At 46.0% G+C, this 19,309-nt stretch overlaps 1 protein-coding gene across 1 annotated transcript; it reads left to right on the top strand.

Annotated features, from left to right (window-relative positions):
• Window positions 1–4,722: 4,722 nt before the first annotated feature.
• Window positions 4,723–19,309, top strand: LOC120390886 (keratin, type II cytoskeletal 5-like). Its single transcript, XM_039513842.1, has 10 exons — window positions 4,723–5,196; window positions 5,580–5,794; window positions 7,903–7,963; window positions 11,974–12,069; window positions 13,953–14,117; window positions 15,059–15,184; window positions 16,629–16,849; window positions 18,313–18,347; window positions 19,065–19,145; window positions 19,188–19,309. Exons 1-10 carry the CDS (start codon window positions 4,723–4,725, stop codon window positions 19,307–19,309), a joined length of 1,596 nt encoding a protein of 531 aa, XP_039369776.1.

Here is a 19,309-nt window from a genome sequence, read left to right as displayed (position 1 = left end):
CTGTGGGGATTAGAGCTGGGTGAGACCTTATGTGAGGTCTTTTGAAGTAGCCGAGAACCAAAACCGTGGATCCAAACACCTTGGACCTTCGGTGTGCTCAAACGGGGAACCGGATGCCTCTCTTTTGGGCAGTACTGGAAGAGAAATTAATCTAATTATTCTTATTTTTGTAAATTCTTTGGGACTGGGACCTGTCACAGGGTCCACTCACCACAGGAGGCACCTTCTCCAGAGGGGATTAGCTCTGACCAGGCATTTCACTCTCCTCTGGCGGTGTCTCCCCCATTGTCCTTTCATCCTGCGGATTCCTCTTGATCCAGGAACCACAGCCTCCTTTTCGTGACTCGGCTCTCCAGCTAGATCACTACGTGGTTCCCCCTTCTGGAACAAATCAGCGAGTCCACTGTCCTCTGCCTGGTCGGTGCCACATCCCCAGTGGCTGGTTGGGGAACCCGGGACCACCCTCTACTTCGGGTTCCAGTTCAGGGGCCCTCCAGTCAGCAGCCAAGGTCTACACTCCTCTTCTTCACTTCTTTACCCCTGAGCCTGCTCCTACCTTCCTGGCTTCCGCCCTCTCTGGGTTTGCCAGCCTCCCAACTCCCTCTTCCCAGGGAGTAACTGTGCACTACCCTCTCTAGATCTAACACACCTCCCTCCTCCCAAGGAGCGACTGCAGACTACCTCCCTGCAGTCCTTTCTGTTGCCAGCTTCCTGCCCAGCTGAGCCTGGTCTTCTTAATTCCCTGCTCCCTGTCTCCTTCTCCAGATGTAGCCTGGGCAGTGTATTGGCCCACTCAGCCATTTTAACCCTTCTAGGCCCTGTATGGGGTGAATAGCCCATCACAGGACTGTTTTGTTGTTTGTACAGCACCTTGCGCAATCAAGTCCTAGTTATGATAACTTTGAGAGTGGATACTATCGTAGTGAGTGCTACAGAAAAGCATGTTGTAATAAGAATCATAATTAATAGATCATATAGTGCCTTACATGTTCAAAGCACTCGTCAAACATTAATTCTCCCATCAATCTCCTCAGTAGGCAGGCAAGTATTTATGAAAGATAACAGCAACAATAGCCAAGTTTGCAAGCTCCAATACTCGTCCAACTTTCCTTTTGCGGCCAACAGCTCAGTGGCAAACAACTTCCCACAAGGGTGATTGAATGGTGATCCAGAGCCAACATACATAATTACCACCTTGACTACCATTTAAAAGGGTTTCATTAAGCTCAGAACACCCACACTGCTGACATGAAATTGATCCTCAAGGGTATATATCACTCCCTGTTTAGTTGGGAGTGTATGCTAAAAGTATGTGAACATCGTACCTCAAAGGCAAATAATTAAAAAAAAAAATCAGCAAGAGAATTTATCCAGGTACCCACATTTCCTTTCTGGAATTCTTTAAGAAACAGAAGCAGGTAGCGCTGGTCAGTTATGAAAACAAAACTAATTTGGGGACATCTGGGTGTAAGTATTTGCCGTATAAATGTTGAAAGAAAGGAAAAATGGTGTCACCTGAAAATTTTCACTATTCTTTCAAGGATTTTTAATGAAAAGAAGCAAGCCAACAACTTTTGAAACCAAATGAAAAAATTGTTGCATTCAAAGTTTTATAGTTTTTGCTTTTTTAAAAAATAAATAAATGAAGTTGGAAGAAAATGAAAAAATTGGAAAATTCAAGGCAACTTTTGTTTCATTTCAAATCTTTCAGTTTTTCAATCGAACAAACCAAAAAACCCCATTTCAGAAATAAACTGTTGCCCACATTTTAACACACAATTTGTGATTAGTTTGAAAAGCCACTTTTTTCGTTAAAAAAATGTTTCTATCTAAAATTTTCATCCAGCTCTGGATTGATGGTTTCTGATAGGATTGGTCACATTTTTTGTTGTTTGTGCGGGTGTTTGGACAATTGTAACGTATTCATCGAAATGTCAAGAAATCACAAATTTCAGCGTGCGTGATCATTCCGCCAAATATGCAGAGCAGAAACAGCTGTTTGTTACATTCCTGTTTAAAAAAAATTCGGTTCTCCAATCAGCTTAGCTGCAACTGTAACAATGCCATGTGACTCAGGCTGACCATGCATGAACTGCAACTTACAAATGATCATTCATCCAGATATTCGGACCAGAAACCATATTAACCATTAGTTGCAAATTTAGAGAAACAAGGTGGGTAAGGTAATATCTTCTGCTGGTGAGAGAAACAAGCTTTCGAGCATACACGGAGCTGTTCTTCAGGTCTGCCAATAAAAGATATTACCTCACCCTCCTTTTCTCTCTAATATCCTGGGACCAACACAGCGACAGCAACGCTAGTTGCAAATTTGTTATGCTTCTGTTTAAAAAACTTCAGCCAGCCAATCAGGGAGGAGAGATGACACCATCTGACTCAGGCTGAGCGGTCACATGCCTTGAATTACAAATAAGTGACTAGTTATAGGGCTCAATCCTATAAGATGCTGAAGGCACAGGGCAAAGCCCTGTAGCATATGCTGAACTTTAAACCTGTGAGCTGTTAGAGTTGATATGAAGATCCCTTAACACAGGGACAAGATAACCAGAACTGCTTCCTGAACTTCCCTAGAATGTGAACCACAAGGGTGGCTTACGGCCATCTTTACCCCTTCCTCCTCACTCTACATGGGGCACAGCTCAGAATCAGAGTCATAAAGGCCAAGATTTTCTCCGGTCCTGAGGTCAGCTTGGCATGGAGGACAGGCCAGTCAGAGTGCTGGTTACAGCTTCCTGATTCTCAAGCTGCTCCAGGCCCATGCTAATTTAGAACAGCCTTGGGGCTGCTCTCACTTATACTGGTTGACCGTGGTTCCCCAGAGGTCATTTGAAAACTGGCAGAGCACTGGTTTGATCATTGATGGAGACAGGCTATGCCTGGGGTGGGAAAGTCACAGTTGAATGGTGCTAACTCCTGTGGTGGGTCCCCTGGAGAAAGAGGGGCCAGGTGGTCAGAGAGCAGCCCTGAGATTGCTGCCCCAGAGAGGAGCCCAGTGTATATTTTGAAGCAGGGAAGAAGCCCAGCCAAGTGAGAGGGATATTCAGTTAGATGTAGATTCTACCAGCTGAGTGGTGAAAACAAGACTATCATTGTCACATACCTCTCAATCACTCTTTAGTGATCAGTTGGAGAACTGCCAAACTGAGTTGTTAATATTAGCAAACACAGCTGTGTTCCGTCACCAGTTCCTGATAGTGATTTGATATGACTATAATTAGGTGACATGATGAGATCAAAAGATAGCTTCCAGGAGAATAATGCAAAATAATTTCTATTGTTCACTTACAGCGATGAGGTGCATCAGATTCCATGCTATTAAAGAACAAATGTAAGTAAAGTGGCTCAGAAATTTTCCAGGGTAAGGTTTTTCTGTTGGAAAATCTTGATTCATCTAAAGTGATACCTTCTGCAGAAAGTGGGAAATAAATGAAAGAAAGCATTTAAATGAGTTTGTTCCATTTCAACATTATTGGACTGTGACATTTCTATTTTTCATTTCAAATGTTCTTTTATATTATAAAACATTTATAAGGATTTAAAAAATGTTGACGCTGGAACAAAACATCTTGATTTTATTGAAACAAAATGTGTTGATGAGGTTTTTTTCAGAATTTTGTTTCATGAGAAGTTTCACATTTTTGTTCCATTTAAACATAAGATCTATTAAATAATAATAAAAAATCCAGCATTACTTAGACTGTAAAAACATTTTCCTTCAAAATTCCCCCTCCTCCCAGTTTCTGTAGGACCTATCAAAACACAACATAAACTTTCATGTGATTTTAAAATGTTGATTTGAAATTTAAATGAAAAATTTCATTTTGTTCAAACATAAAATGTCATTCAACCAACTACTGAAATGTCTAGGGAAGTATTCCCCAAACTTCTGAAAGCTGAGACATCTTTCATGATAATGACACCTCTGCCCAACTACATGGGTTAGAGATGTGAAATATTTTGCACCCTGTTTGATATAGTTAGGTTGACTGTAGATGTTGACTGTAGATGCAGTAGAATTCGTCCGTCAACCAAGCTACCGTCTCTCAGAGAAGTGGATTACCTGCATCAATGAAAACCACCTCCAGCATATCCTGGGTGGGGACACAAAGGAGGGTTTGGAACATGCACTCATCAATGGGTTACTTTCTGGGTACAAAGGAAGTATCAGAGGTTCACATGAGGTCCATCTTAGATGATGAGGCAGAAGAGAGAGAGAGGAATGACTTGCGTCACACACACAATTCTGTGTGGGAGTTGGGACTTGAGCCCAGATCTCCCAAATGGCAGGTGAATGCCCTAACCCCAGGACCATCCTTCCTCAAATCCCAGAAAAGCTTCCACTTGTTTAATGCCCATCATTCCGGGTGTGTTGGCCAACCTGGGGACCGTCACACAGTGCTTATTTTACCATCAAAAACCCCATCCACCCTGGAATGAAAATCATTTTTTGCCGGGGGTGAGTTTAGCTGAAGTTAAGTGTTTAGCAGGTCGGAATAAAGAATGGGCTTCCTGCCAGGCAAACCAAGCCCATGAATAGCTGAGATTGTTTTCTTTACACCTGCTCTTCCAACTCCAGCGCAAAGACATATAAAGGAGGACGGAGCAGCTGTCATGTCAGAGGGGCGCCTACTCTTCCTGACCCAGCTCTGTTCTCACGCCGTAGCTTTGTCATAGTGCTCCGGAGTCCTCTTGGAACAAGCCACCATGAGTCGGCAGCTGAACGCCAGAGTGGGAGGTTGCAGCAGGGGCTTCAGCAGCGTCTCTGCGATTGTTTCCAGTGGGGGCAGATCCAGCTGCACCTCTCTGAGCCGAGGAAGAAGTAGACACTGTGTCTTTGGCAGCAGAAGTCTCTACAATCTAGGCGGGATTAAAAGCATTTCCAATAGCTTGATTGGTGGAGGCTGGAGACTCAGCGGTGGTTTTGGTGGTGGATTTGGCACTAGTGGTGGGGCTGGTGGCTTTGGTGGTGGTGGGTTGTTCGGTGGAGGAGTTGGTGGTGGGAGGAGTAGCCCTGGGTTCCCCTTTTGCCCGCCTGGTGGCATCCAAGAAGTGACCATCAACCAGAACCTGCTGGTGCCACTCAACCTGGAGATCGACCCGGAGATCCAGAAAGTGCGAGTGCAGGAGAGGGAGCAGATTAAGACCCTCAACAACAAGTTTGCCTCCTTCATCGACAAGGTGGGCCCGGTCATTTATTAATTATTTTAATTGTCGTCATCATCGTCATAGATTCAGCAAAGCCTCCATAGTCGTGATAACACTTTAGCATGGGCCTAAATTTAAGCGTGTGCCCAAGTCCCTCCGTCAATTGGTTGATCAGTAGTGGAATGTGCAGGGGGTAGATTGATAAATAAACAGAGGGTCAGACACTACCAATCTTTTTTTTATTTCCATTGCATTGAAAATAGCAAATGATCAAATCCTGTTGAGGGCAAACCAAGATTTCCCTGATGCTGGAATGGGAGGTGAGCAGGTTGCTAGGGTAACTGACCTATCATCTGCCAGTGCTCTGGAGGATCGTCTCCCACATCTGGCGCCTCTTCTCTCTGTTTGGATCTCAGGTCCGATTCCTGGAGCAACAGAATAAAGTTCTGGAGACCAAATGGAACCTGCTGCAGCAGCAGCCCACGTCAAATGCGGGGAACAACCTGGAGCCCGCCTTGGAGGCCTACATTGGCAGCCTAAGGAAGCATCTTGATAGCCTGGTGGGGGAGAGGGGAAGGCAGGACTCGGAACTGAAGAACACGCAGGATCTGGTGGAGGACTTGAAGCACAAGTATGTGAAAAAAGCGCTGGGCCACGTTCACATTCTCCAGGGACTAAGGACCAGGTTTTTAGAGGTATTTAGGCTCCTGAAGATGCAGAAAGGCACCTAATGGGATTTTCAAAAGCACCTCAGTGCCCAGCTCCCGACATGGTTTTGAAAATCCCACTAGGCGGTTGTGTCAGAGCTGCCATTTATTGAGCGCCTCCTCATGGCCAGAGGTCCCCCTGCAGCGCCGTCCCTCTATTGTCCCTCTTCAGGGCCCCTGATGAGCTCCACACAGTCTCTCTTGTGAGTAGTGCCAACCTCTACCTGGGACTGGTTTAATGACCGCAGGCAGTTCCACGTAGTCCTTAGTGTCTCAAAAATAAAATCCAGCATTGCAACCCCAGGGCTTCGCTCCAGTCTCTGGCTTTTCTGCCCACCCCTGTGGAGTTCTTCTCCTGCCAACATCTGGTCTTTGCAGGATTGCGACTTTTAGCTGTTTCTAGCTAGAGCTCAGCCTTCTGGATATAGCTTCCTTCTCTTGCCTGCCTCTCCCCTGTTCTGAGGGAGAAGGCTGTCTATATACTGCCTTCCTCCAGAGAAATCCTCTTGATTGGCTGGAAGAGAGGAGAGCCCTAACTCATCCTAGACTACAGGGCTCCTGGTCCTGGACCCTTAAAGGGACAGTATCCTGTTCCCCCCCCTCCCTCATCCAACAGCTAATTTCCTGGGACTGTTACTTCTTTTCCACTACAACAGTGTTTCTCAAACTGGGATCGCTGCTTGTGTAGGGAAAGGCCCTGGCGGGCTGGGCCAGTTTGTTTACCTGCCTCGTCTGCAGGTCCGGCCGATCGCGGCTCCCACTGGCCGCAGTTCGCTGCTGCAGGCCAATGGGGGGCTGCTGGAAGTGGCCGCCAGTAAGTCCCTCGGCCCGCGCTGCTTCCAGCAGCTCCCATTGGCCTGGAGCAGCGAACCGCGGCCAGTGGGAGCCGCGATCGGCCGGACCTGTGGACAGGGCAGGTAAACAAACCGCCCTGGCCTGCCAGGGTCTTTTCCTACACAAGCAGCAGCCCCAGTTTGAGAAACACTGCACTACAAGGCAATTTCCAGTGTTTTTATTCATTCCTGCTTCCCGGAATGGGGTCTTCTGGCCCCCTATATATTTAAGGGCCAGTATACCCTGTTACAGTGTCTATCTACATCTTTAGGTGCCTAAATACCTTTAAAACTCTGGTCCTTTGACACTGCATAACAATTAGGCTATGTGCCAATGTTGGTACATGCTGATTTCACCGTATACACGCAAACCAATGAAAAAAATGTCAATAGTTGTTAATTGGAATGTACTGACCGGCAAAAGAAGAAAACTGCTGCTTGAGAACATATTAGAGTCCCCTCTTCATGTGTATAAAATGCTCCGTTAAGCAATTATTGTCTGAATCTCTCCCCCACGATTTCCTGCAATTGTGACCATTTAAATCAATACAAATAATGTTCAAACATGCTTAAACCCCATAATTTTGTGCCACTGTGGACATTTAAATGGATGATAAAATCGAAAAAAAAAAAGGTTAAAAATAAACATCGACGTTATCTGTCGAAATGATAAAAACCTAAACGTTGAATTCTGCCAAGCCTAATAATAATTCTGGGGGGGTGCTTTGCAATAAGTCCCTGGACAGCGTGAAGCATTTAACAATGCTGCTGATGCTGGATGGGAGATTTTTTTAACCTGAGCGAGAACAAAAAGGGGCCGGGTGGGATTTTCAGAAGTGCTGAGCATTGGCCTAACTCTACTCCCATTGACATTGCTGGGGAAACGGGAGCAGGCTTACGCCAGCAACGAATGCTTTCGAAAGTCCCACCCAGCGCGTCTACCAATGCAGAGATAGCGCAGGAATTGCAAACAGCGCTGATTGGAAAAACATCATTGAAACAGGAAAACTGACCAAACTAATTGTGTGTGTGTTGTGTATGTGAAATTGTATCAAAATGTTGACCTGCACAGGGGAAAATATTGAAACAAAAAGTTTTGTTTCTGCAAGATTTCATTATACGTTGTAGTTTACATGGTTACGGTACATTATTTGGGACATGTCAGCGGTAGTACTGCATATTGTCTTCTCTCCTGACAGATACGAAGAGGAAATCAACAGGCGCATGGCAGCGGAGAATGAGTTTGTGCTGCTGAAGAAGGTGAGTAACACCTTATCAAAGATCAAGGGATGGTTGTCTGTGCTCCACTCTGATGGGTGCTAATTGGAGCATATGCCTTGGTCCAGTGGTTAGGGCTCTGGGCTAGGATTCAAAACACCTGGGTTCGTCTTCTTCTGGCTGTGACCTTGGGTGAGTCAATTCCTGCCTCTGTTTCCTCTCCTGTGTCTGTCTTATCTATTTAGTTTGCAAGCTGTCAGGGGGCAGGGACACTGTCTCACTATGTGTTTGTACAGCACCTAGCACGATGGGGTCCTGATTCAGCAGGATAATTTGTGATGTAACGAAAACTGTGTTAAAATGACATGCTATCCCTTGAAGTGTGATGGGGTTCCTGGTCCTGCTTGTAGGCTGAGGGGCTTTGTAGGAAAGCGTGCGATCTGGGCTTTGAGCAGTCATTCTGGGGGCAGGGAGGGGGCAGAGCTGGGGTGGGGATTTCGGGGAAGGGGTTGGAATGGGGGCAGGGAAGGGGCCTCATGGACGGGGTGGAGTGGGGGCGGGGCCAAGGGCGGCAGGGGGGAGGTGTCAGTAATGCGGCCCTCGGGCCAATGTACTAGTCTTCATGTGGCCCTTGTGGTCATTTGAGTTTGAGACCCCTGGCCTCTCCTTGTTAGGGAGCAGCCTGCTTTGTCTCTCTTTGTCTTTGGTTCTTGTGTGTTAGGATTCTGGATTCTAAGAAATCAAGCAGTGTATTGCTGCAACCTTCCTGAAAAGGTGTTTTATGCTCTTTATCTAACTTCCCTGTGTGTATGCCATGAACATAACAATCATGTTGGCAGGGGGCATGCATGGGGAAGAGGAGATAGTACAAAAATAAAAACACATTAAACAAAGGAAACCTTGGACTAGGGTGACCAGATGTCCTGATTTTATAGGGACAGTCCTGATATCTGAGGCTTTTCCTTATATAGGCGCCTATTACCCCCCCACCCTCTGTCCCGATTTTTCACACTGCTGTCTGGTCACTCTACCTTGGGCCATTCACAAGAAGGGAAGTGGCTTTAAATATATGCTATTAGGAAAAGGCTTGGCCACTGGCATAAGCTGAAGGCAATGCAGTATAGTGGTTAAAGCAAGAGACTGGGAGCCAGGGCATCTGAATGCCACTGGCATGCTGAGTGACTTTGGGCAAGTCGCTTTCCTGCTGTCTGCCTCAGTTTCCTCATTTGCAAGAGGCAGACAATACTGACCTACCTAATGGGGACAGAAGGTCAGGAAATGTATTGAATGAATGTCTATACATTTTGGGTGAGAGACTTTAGAAATGTATAGAACACACAATAGAAGCCAGGTTTGATTTTATTTAAACTGTATTTCTAAGAGTGGGATTCACAGGCAAGGCTATAGCTAAGAATGCAGATATATGTGCAAATAGATAGACGGGTGACTATTATATACAGACAGTTACACAGTTGGAAAGGACTGAGGTGTTAAATTTCAGCTAGCGTATGACTGGAAGGCACGTTTGGAATGCAACATTATGTGTTACAGCATTAGGGCCAGATGCATCTCTACTAGAGCTGGTTAGAAACTAGGTATTTTTTTTCCCATGGAAAATTGCAACTTTTGGACAAAATATTGAAAACTGGAATCTTTTGGCTAAAAACCAAAATAATTTGATTCAAAATGGTGCCACGTTGGAGATGGTAGTTCAGGTGCTGTATGCTCACTTTCTCCTCTTCTGTGCGTAGGGTTGCCAACTTTCTAATTGCAGAAAACCGAACACCTTTGCCATGCCCTTCCCTTCCCCAAGCCCCCACCCCTGCTCTCTCCATCCTCCTTCCCTCCGTTGCTCGCTCTCCCTCATCTTCACTCACTTGCTCATTTTCACCAGGCTGGGGCAGGGGGTTGGCGTGCAGGAGGGGGGTGAAGGCTCTGGGGTGGGGATGAAGGGTTTGGGGTGCAGGAGGGGACTTTGGGCGGAGGCTGAGAGGTTTGGAGTGCAGAGGGGGTGAAGGCTCCGGCTGGGGGTGCGGGCTCTGGGGTGGGGCCAGGGATGAGAGGTTTGGGGTGCAGGAAAGGGTTCAGAGCTGGGGCAGCGGGTTAGGGAACAGGAGGGGGAGAGGGCTGCAGGCTCCAGGTGGCGCTTACCTCAGGTGACTCCTGGAAAGTGACCAGCATGTCCCTCCGGCTCCTAGGCAGAGGGGCCACAGGGTTCTGCTCACCACCCCACAGCTCCCATTGGCCGAAGTTCCTGGCCAATAGGAGCTGTGGAGCTGGCGTTCAGGGCAGGGGCAGCGCACGGAGCCCCTGTGGCCATCCCTATGCCTTGGAGCTGGAGGGACATGCTGGTCACTTCCCGGGAGATGCACGGAGCCGGGTATGGAGCCTGCCAGCCCTGCTGTGCCAGCAGTGCCACCAACCAGACTTTTAATGGCCCAGTCAGCGGTGCTGACTGGAGCCACCAGGGTCCCTTTTTGACCAGGTGTTCCAGTTGAAAACAGGATACCTGGCAACCCTATCTGTGGGCCAGGCTCTCTGGCTGGACTACATCTCCCATGATGCATTACTTTGTTGTCTCTTGGTGAGGCAATAGAGTGGTGCATCCTGGGCGATGTAGTCCGACCAGAGAGCCCAGCCCATAGACGAGAATGGAAGGGTAAGGCACTTGAGCTAAAACTCCAATAAGGCACGGTGTGAACCGAAATATTTTGGGTTTAGTCAAAATTTTTTTCAATTTTCAGCCATTCGGTACTGTGACAAAATTATCAACATTTTCTGTGGAAAGCAGACACGTTTCATGAAAAATTTAGTTTAGTCGAAAACACAATGTTCAGTCAAAGCGCAGTTTGGGCAAAAAAGTTTTGCCCAGTCCTAATCTCTATCCTCTGGCTGCTTTGCACATTACTCTGATAATGCAAAGTGGCCATCAGTCTGGATTAACTGGCTATGTGGAGCTGATAGCTGCTTTGCACTGGGCTATGCCAACGCATCTGGCCCTGAAAGCACAGAGTTATTCAGTATTAGTTGACACACAAGCAACAGGTGTTTTGGATGCAGCAAAGTCAGCCTATCTAGAATCTTCCCCGCTATCTGAGAGACAGTGGGGAAGATTCTTTCCACATGGCACTTTATAGCACCAGGGGATATGATTGCTCTCTATAAATGCATCAAGAGGCCTAAACACCAGGGAGGGAGAAGAGCTATTGAAGCTAATGGACAACGTTGGCACAAGAAAAAATGGGTGTAAAGTGGCCAGGAATAAACTGAGGCTGGAAATTAGAAGATGTTTCTAACCATGAGAGGAGGGATCTTCTGGAACAGCCTCCCAGTAAGAGTAATGGGGGAAAACAGTCTAACAAATTTTTCGATGGAGCTTCGTATATTATAATGAATAGGGTGACCTGCAATCAGAGGAGACTGTCCTCAGTGACCCAGGAGATCCCTTCTAGTCCTGTGTCCCTGTGTCTCAAAGCTGGGCCCCCAGCAGACTGTCACCTCGCTGTTCCCACCCGCTGTCTCCCTATGAACCAACTGAGCGGGAGAGATGATGAAACCTGAAGTTACATCAGGGAGGGCTTCCCTGGGCCTGGTTGGAGGCACACAGTGCACTCTGATTGGTCAGGGCTTCCTATTTAAACCCAAAGAGAGGCGCAGGAAGTTGTCTGCACAACTGGGCTCTGCCTGGCTGTTACATTGCATCCTGCCTTCTTGCCTGACTCCTTAATCATGCTTTCCTGACCTGTTCCTGGTTCCTGCCCTCCTGGTCTCTGACTCCAGTGCTGACTCTTGGCTTGACGCTGTCTCCTGCTCCAACCACTAGACCTGGCTGCCTATGTCCTGGCCTTGATGTTTCTTGCCTCCTGTGCAAGGCACGTGTGAAACTTTGTTGTTCTGACCTGTTGGTGTTTTGCATCCACTTTGCATATACTTCATACTAGTGGAAATTACCACACCAGGAGCAAGGCAATGGGAAATCAGCCCTTCCTGTTCTCGAAACTGTCACCTGTTCCCCTGAGCTTGAAAGAATCATATCCATTGCCATTTTTCAGGACTTGGATGCTGCCTACATGAAAAAGGTGGAGATGGAGGCCAAGGTGGCTTCCATGACAGATGAGATCAACTTTCTGAGAGCCCTGTATGAGGCGGTGAGGATGTTTTCTGTTCTCCTAATCCACACAGAAATGGACCACATCATATTTAGCAGTTGGCTTAACTTTTCTAGGGCACCTTAAACGTTTACATATGTCTTATACCTGTCACCAGAAAAATTGTAGTGGTGGAATTTCTAAGCAAGTCCCTGACTGCTTCCAGAAAACTTACAAACATGGCAGGATGGCCCAACGCTAAGGAACAGAAAGGTCTAAATAGCAGGAGAAGTTGGAGGATGGTAGAATACTTGTCCAAAGATCCAACACTCAATGCCACATTCTCCACTGACCTGCATCTTGTCTATACACAAGTGCAAAAATGAGAGCAAACGCTACTGAATCTAAAAGGTAGAACTCTACATCCATTTTACCCTCACCATGCTGGTGTGAATGACCAAGCAAGGCAGAGGCGCTGGAACAATTTTTATAGTGGGGATGCTGGGAGCCATGGAACCAAACTGTAAACCCTGTGTATAATGGAAACCGCTTTAAGCGACGGGGTGTGGCAGCAAACCTAGTTCCAGCACCTATGATGCAAGGTGCCAGGAAAAAACCAAGAATCTGATCCTGATGTCCTTAGCAAGAAGATGACCCTGTTCCCACTGATGTCAATGACAAAACTCCAGTTGACTTCAGGGTTAGACTCTTGGTACGCACCCAGGCAAAACTCATACCGAGTACAAAGAGAATTCCACTGGTGGAAGAACTTCAGGGTAGGACCCCCCTCAGGAAGAACATCACTGCAGAGGTTCTATAGTCATTTAGATAAGACATAAGAGTTTTGGAAGGGCTAAAAAAATCCGTGCTTCAAAGCAATCTCTATTAAGAATCAGGATGAGACCATCCCTCGCCGGCCTATTGTTGTGTTCTTGCACTTTCCTCCAGGGAGCTAGTGTTGGCCACTGTCAGAGACAGGATGCTGGATTAGATGGACCTTGCGTCTGGTCCAGTCTGGCAGTTCCTGTCTTCCCAGTGTAACCCAGTGGTGAGTGTGTGTTACAAGTTCCCCTGATTCCCAGAGAATATGAGCTGTTACAGCCCCTCCCCTAATCTGCAGCTTTAGCTCAGGTTGTAGCTGTTCATCCTTAAAGCTCCGGAGGTCATCTCTTCATTCCCTGATGTTGGCCAAGAGGGTGCCTGTAACGGTAAGACATACCTGAGAATACCACCCTGCAGGCTAGATGATATATGCAAGGAAATAATGACAGATACAAGTGACCAGCCTGATAGATGTGGGCTTTTGGAGACCAACTACTTAGAAAAAAAATACACCCATGAAAATTCTGCATAGCGTTGTCTGATGGGTAAACTCTGGGTCAAATCTTATTCAGGCAAAACAACCATTAACATCAGTGGGCGTTTGAATAAGACATGAGTAAAGGAGGGTAAGGACGGTGAGGTTCATTCCTTGTGGCTCAGTACAACATTTGGCCATATGAGTCATTTCCCCTCATTTTTATTTTCAGTAGCTAGATAAATAAGTACATACGTATGGGACCACGAGCTAGCTAGAAAGACAGCAATAAGAGTTGGGGGAAGGAGGAAGAAATACATAGAGAATGATAATAGATGAGAGCAACAGGTTTCTAGAGAGAATCATAGAATTGTAGGACTGGAAGGGACCTCGAGAGGTCATCTAGTCCAGTCCTCTGCACTCATGGCAGGACTAAGGATTATCTAGATCAACCCCGACTAACCTGCTCTTAAAAATCTCCAATGATGGAGATTCCACAAGTTCCCTGGGCAATTGCTTAACCATCCTGACAATTAGGAAGTTTTTCCTAATGTCCAACCTAAACTGCCTTTATTGCAATTTAATCAACATCTGGCATCCAGAGAGAAAGGGCCACTCACTGATGGGGACTTTGTATGATTTTCAGGAATTGGCACAAATGCAAAGACAGATCAGTGACACCAGCGTTATCTTGTCTATGGACAACAACCGAGCCCTGGACCTGGATGGGATCATTGCTGAGGTGAAGGCTCACTATGAAGACATGGCCAACAGGAGCCGAGCTGAAGCCAACTCCATGTACCAAGGCAAGGTGAGTCATCATGTGACTTCAAGGTATGGAGCCATACAATGCTCGTGGCTTTGCCACATGGAAAAGAGTCAACCAGTTCTTCTGTGCAGCTATTCTGTGGATAAAATAGAGTTTTCCAGTTCAGCACCACTTATGTGAACTAAATATAATTAATAAAATGTTTATAGTAGTGATATCTTAGAATCATAGAATATTAGGGTTGGAAGGGACTTCAGGAGGTCGTCGTCAAGTCGCCCACGCCAAAAAACCAACCCCCCCACTAAAATCATCATCCCCAGGCTTTGTCTCAAGCCGGCAAAAAAAAAAAACCTGGGATGATGACACCACCTCCCTAGGTAACTCATTCCAGTGCTTCACCATCCTCCTAGTGAAATAGTTTTTCCTAATATCCAACCTAGACCTCCCCCACTGCAACTTGAGACCATTGCTTCTTGTTCTGTCATCTGCCACCACTGAGAACAGCTGAGCTTGTCACATTGATTCTTCTGACTTCTTAGTGACATCTAAAAATCTACTTATGGCCCCACCAGCATACTATCTGAATGCCTCATGTATTTATCCTCACATCACCCCTGCGCGGCAGGTATTATTCCTATTGTACAGATGGGGAAACTGAGGCACAGAATGACTTGCTCAAGGTCTCTCAATGTCTGTGGTAAACCATGGAACTGAGCTATGGTTTTTCAAGTCCCAGGATAGCACCCTAAACACCCTGCTAAGGAATACAGAACATAATGTATGAATCAGAGAGGTACCTGTCACTTTAATTAAGGATGCTGTGAAATATATCCATCTCCCATTGATTGGATAATCCCCCCCAAATCAAGCAGGTGTGGAGCAGCTTAGCTCCTATTTGCTTCTCAGAATTAGCCCTGATCAGGTTAGATCTGCCTTTGGAAAATACAGTCTATTAGAATCATTTTTTTTTTTCTGGCCATCAGTTTCAGGAGCTTCAGGTCACTGCTGGGAAACACGACGATGATCTGAAAAACTCCAAGCTGGAGATATCGGAGCTGACCCGGCTGATCCACAGACTGCAGGCTGAACTTGAAAATGTGAAAAAACAGGTAGAGCACATCTGCTTAATATAAAATGGGCAGATGTGCTATGGACCCTGGACATGAGGGCAACTGTGACAGACTGCCAGATGTGCTTTCCTCATCCTAAATACTGCCACGGTGCCCGTAATGATGCTAAAAACAAGGAGGTTGTTTCTGCTTAATGTAAAACAAATGTGTTCATCCTGAACTGAAGCTGGGGAAAAAGATTTCATCCAACACTTTTTGGTGTGTGAAAAATGCAGAAACAGCAACACCACAACGTTTTGGTTTCGCTGAATTGTTTTGGTGGGGAAAAATTTCCCCCCAAATCAAAACATTTTCAAAATGTTTCCATTTTGCGGGGCTCAAAATGACTTTGCATTTCAAAATGTCAATACATTTTTTTTAAAATAAAAAGGATAGTCAACGTTGACACAAAATGTTTCAATTGTGTAGAACCAAAATGTGATCCAAAGGGAAGTTTTGTCTTTTACTTTTCTGATTTGCTGAAAATTTGATACATTTTGTTTTAGCTTCAACACAAAACAGTTTCTTTTCTATTTTTTGGAATTGCCAGTCAACCAAAAAATCCTTCATCCACACAGCTCTGCTGTGAACCCTGGCTGCTAGTATAGAGTGACAGATGTGCTCTTCTTGTCCTGAATACTGCCATGGTGCCCATAGTGATGCCAAAGATGACACGAGAGGCCCTACAATGTGAATGAAAGGAGTTAGTCCCAGGGCAAATCGAGTCTCATCCACATATTTCATGATTTCCCTGAAGAATAGTTAAAAAGTGCCCATGGAATTTAACATCTGTATATGATATTGTGAGGCGTTATATACAATTGCCTTGATCTAATTCAGTTACAGTAAAGACCAAGAAGGAATGTAATAAATGGATTTCTTTCTTTCTTTCTTTCTTTCTTTCTTTCTTTCTTTCTTTCTTTCTTTCTTTCTTTCTTTCTTTCCACCTAGCTCATCTATCTATCCAATGCCTCTTTCCTTCCATCTGTCTACCCACCTAATCATCTTTAGATCATCTATCCATCCAATGCCTCTTTCCTTCCATCTGTCTACCCACCTAATCATCTTTAGATCATCTATCCATCCAATGCCTCTTTCCTTCCATCTGTCTACCCACCTAATCATCTTTAGATCATCTATCCATCCAATGCCTCTTTCCTTCCATCTGTCTACCCACCTAATCATCTTTAAATACACCTAGATCATCTATCTATCTATCTATCTAGTGTCATTCACCACAGTATCTCGGTACTGGTTCTGGTCTACATGGAGTAGAGATGATCCAAAGGTCTGATGATAAAGAGTTCATTTATAAGTCTTAAGGCCTGCTTCAAAAGTCCACTGAAGTCAATGGGAAGATGCTCATTGACGGTCATGGGGCTCCAGATGAGGTGCTGAGAATGAATGACCACGTGGTTAGCTTGCTTTCTTCTTTTCTTTGCAGTGCGCCAAACTGCAGTCGGCTGTTGCCGAGACAGAGGAATGTGGGGAGCTTACCCTCAAGGACGCTAGGGAAAAGCTGGTTGAATTGGAAATGGCCCTGCAGAAAGCTAAGGAGGAGATGGCTCGTTTGCTGCGTGATTACCAGGAGCTCTTGAATATCAAGCTGGCCCTGGATATTGAGATTGCCACGTACAAGACACTGCTGGAGGGAGAAGAATGCAGGTGCGATATATATATATATAGGTCCTGACTTTTGCAAAGCAGCCTCTGTTACGGTTGGTGTACACTTTTTTTGCCCACAAATCATCGTGCTCACAGGTTTCTGCTGGCGGAATCCAGAAAACTGAAATATTTCACAGGGTTCTATCTGTTTCTTCAACATTTTCATGAGAAATAATCGCAACATTTTGTTTCGACTTTAATATATTTGAAATGATAAAGTCGAACCATGTTTCAATAGGTTCAACACTGTCTGCAGAATGTTTCATTTAACCAAAAATCCAGAGATTTTGACTTTTTGTCCCTTTTGGGAAGCATCCAGATTTCGAAATCTCGGAATCTCCCACGGGATGGAAATTCTGAATTTTGACCAGCTCTAACCTACAGGTGATTAGATGGAGATCCACTGGCTGGGGAAACTCTGAGCTTGGAGGACTGAATAACCCTATTCCAATCACCTCTCTCCCACCATGTGACTGCACCCTTGTAGTCTCCAGTGAGCTGTACTTGCTGGTATATATGAGGTGTCCAAACCTTTTGGGAGGCACCCAAGACTTGCCCGACACCAGCTCTAAGGACCATATGACCTCGTTGAAATGTAGTGCTAGGAGCTGCACTGCGTCTTTTTGAAAGGGGATAGAGAATAAGACTGAGAATATATTATTGCCCTTATATAAATCGATGGTACGCCCACATCTCTCATACTGCATACAGATGTGGTCTCCTCATCACAAAAAAGATATACTGGCACTAGAAAAGGTTCAGAGAAGGGCAACTAAAATGATTAGGGGGTTGGAACGGGTCCCATATGAGGAAAGATTAAAGAGGCTGGGACTTTTCAGCTTGGAAAAGAGGAGACTAAGGGGGGATATGATAGAGGTCTATAAAATCATGAGTGATGTGGAGAAAGTGGATAAGGAGAAGTTATTTACTTATTCCCATAATACAAGAACTAGGGGTCACCAAACAAAATTAATGGGCAGCAGGTTTAAAACAAATACAAGGAAGTTCTTCTTCATGCAGCGCACAGTCAACTTGTGGAACTCCTTGCCAGAGGAGGTTGTGAAGGCCAGGACTATAACAGTGTTTAAAAGAGAACTGGATAAATTCATGGTGGTTAAGTCCATGAATGGCTATTAGCCAGGATGGGTAAGGAAGGATATCCCTAGCCTCTGTTTGTCAGAGGGTGGAGATGGATAGCAGGAGAGAGATCACTTGATCATTGCCTGTTAGGTCCACTCCCTCTGGGGCACTTGGCATTGGACACTGTTGGAAGACAGGATACTGGGCTAGATGGACCTTTGGTCTGACCCGGTTCGGCCGTTCTTATATTCTTATGTTCTTATGTCTACTATTGGGAAGGAAATTTTGCAGCCACTTGGCTTCCCTTGACTTTTAGGGTGTGTCCTAACTTGTAGCCGCCAGGCTAAATCAATGACCTAAAATGGTGTTTCTTTCCCCAACAGGATGTCTGGAGAGTGTGCCAGTGCTGTGAACATCTGTAAGTAACTTGAGCGTCTATTTACTAAAGATAGGGACAGGCAAACTGGAAGCCTCTATTCTCCTCCCCCCAACCACTACTCAGCACAGGACAGAGTGGGAACCAGTTTCCTGGTGGTTATCGCTGGCCCTGGCTCTAATGATGCTTAGAGCAGCCCAGTAGCTGCTCTAAGTTGCACTATTGGTGTAGGGTCCTTAATAAACCCAATGCCAGTGGAGGATTGGCAGCATGGAACTATACTCCACCATGCCCCCTTTTACAGCCAATATGCCTCCTTCCCTCCCCTGACATGCTTCTCATGCCATCTCCTGCAGCAGTATCAATGCAAACATGAGACTTTTCAGTTGTGCATTTGCACCCTGATTACAGACCCTTTGCACTACCTGAGTGATGCATAGAGGCCCTAACTAGAACTGTTTGGAAAATGCCCCCCCGCCCCTCCATGGAATTTTTTTTTTTTTGGCCAAAATTCGAAGCCCACTATACCTTGATTTGGAAATACAGCTGGGACATCTCATGGGAGTTGGAGTACATGAGCCTCATGGGCCGGGCTCCCTGGTCGGGCTACACATCCCAGGAAGCCACGAAAAAGGGGTCGAATGCAGATCGTGACCCACTAAGCTAGCTCGTGACACTGGCTAAAGAAATGTGTTTGGGTTTTGCTCTGCGATGCATGGGCTGCGGCTGGAATAACTTGAACATCTCGGTCTTTTGCAGCGGTAGTCAGCAGCGGCTCTGGAGGCGGGAGTGGGATAAGCTGGGGAGGAGGCGGCGGTGGCGGGCTCAGTGTCGGCGGAGGCGGGCTCAGTGTCGGAGGCGGCGCGCTCAGTGTCGGCAGAGGCGGCTCCAGCTCTGGAAGCGGAAGAGGCATTGGAGGATACAGCTATGGAGGCAGGGGAGGTAGTGCCTGTGTGAAAATCATATCGACAACTTCTTCAAGCAAAAGAACCACCATATGCTAA

This window comes from Mauremys reevesii, linkage group 25 (genome assembly GCF_016161935.1).
Source record: "Mauremys reevesii isolate NIE-2019 linkage group 25, ASM1616193v1, whole genome shotgun sequence".
Taxonomy (NCBI): domain Eukaryota; kingdom Metazoa; phylum Chordata; order Testudines; family Geoemydidae; genus Mauremys; species Mauremys reevesii.
The sequence above is the reverse complement of the archived record's forward strand: the minus strand, read 5'-3'. Positions and strand labels throughout refer to the sequence as shown.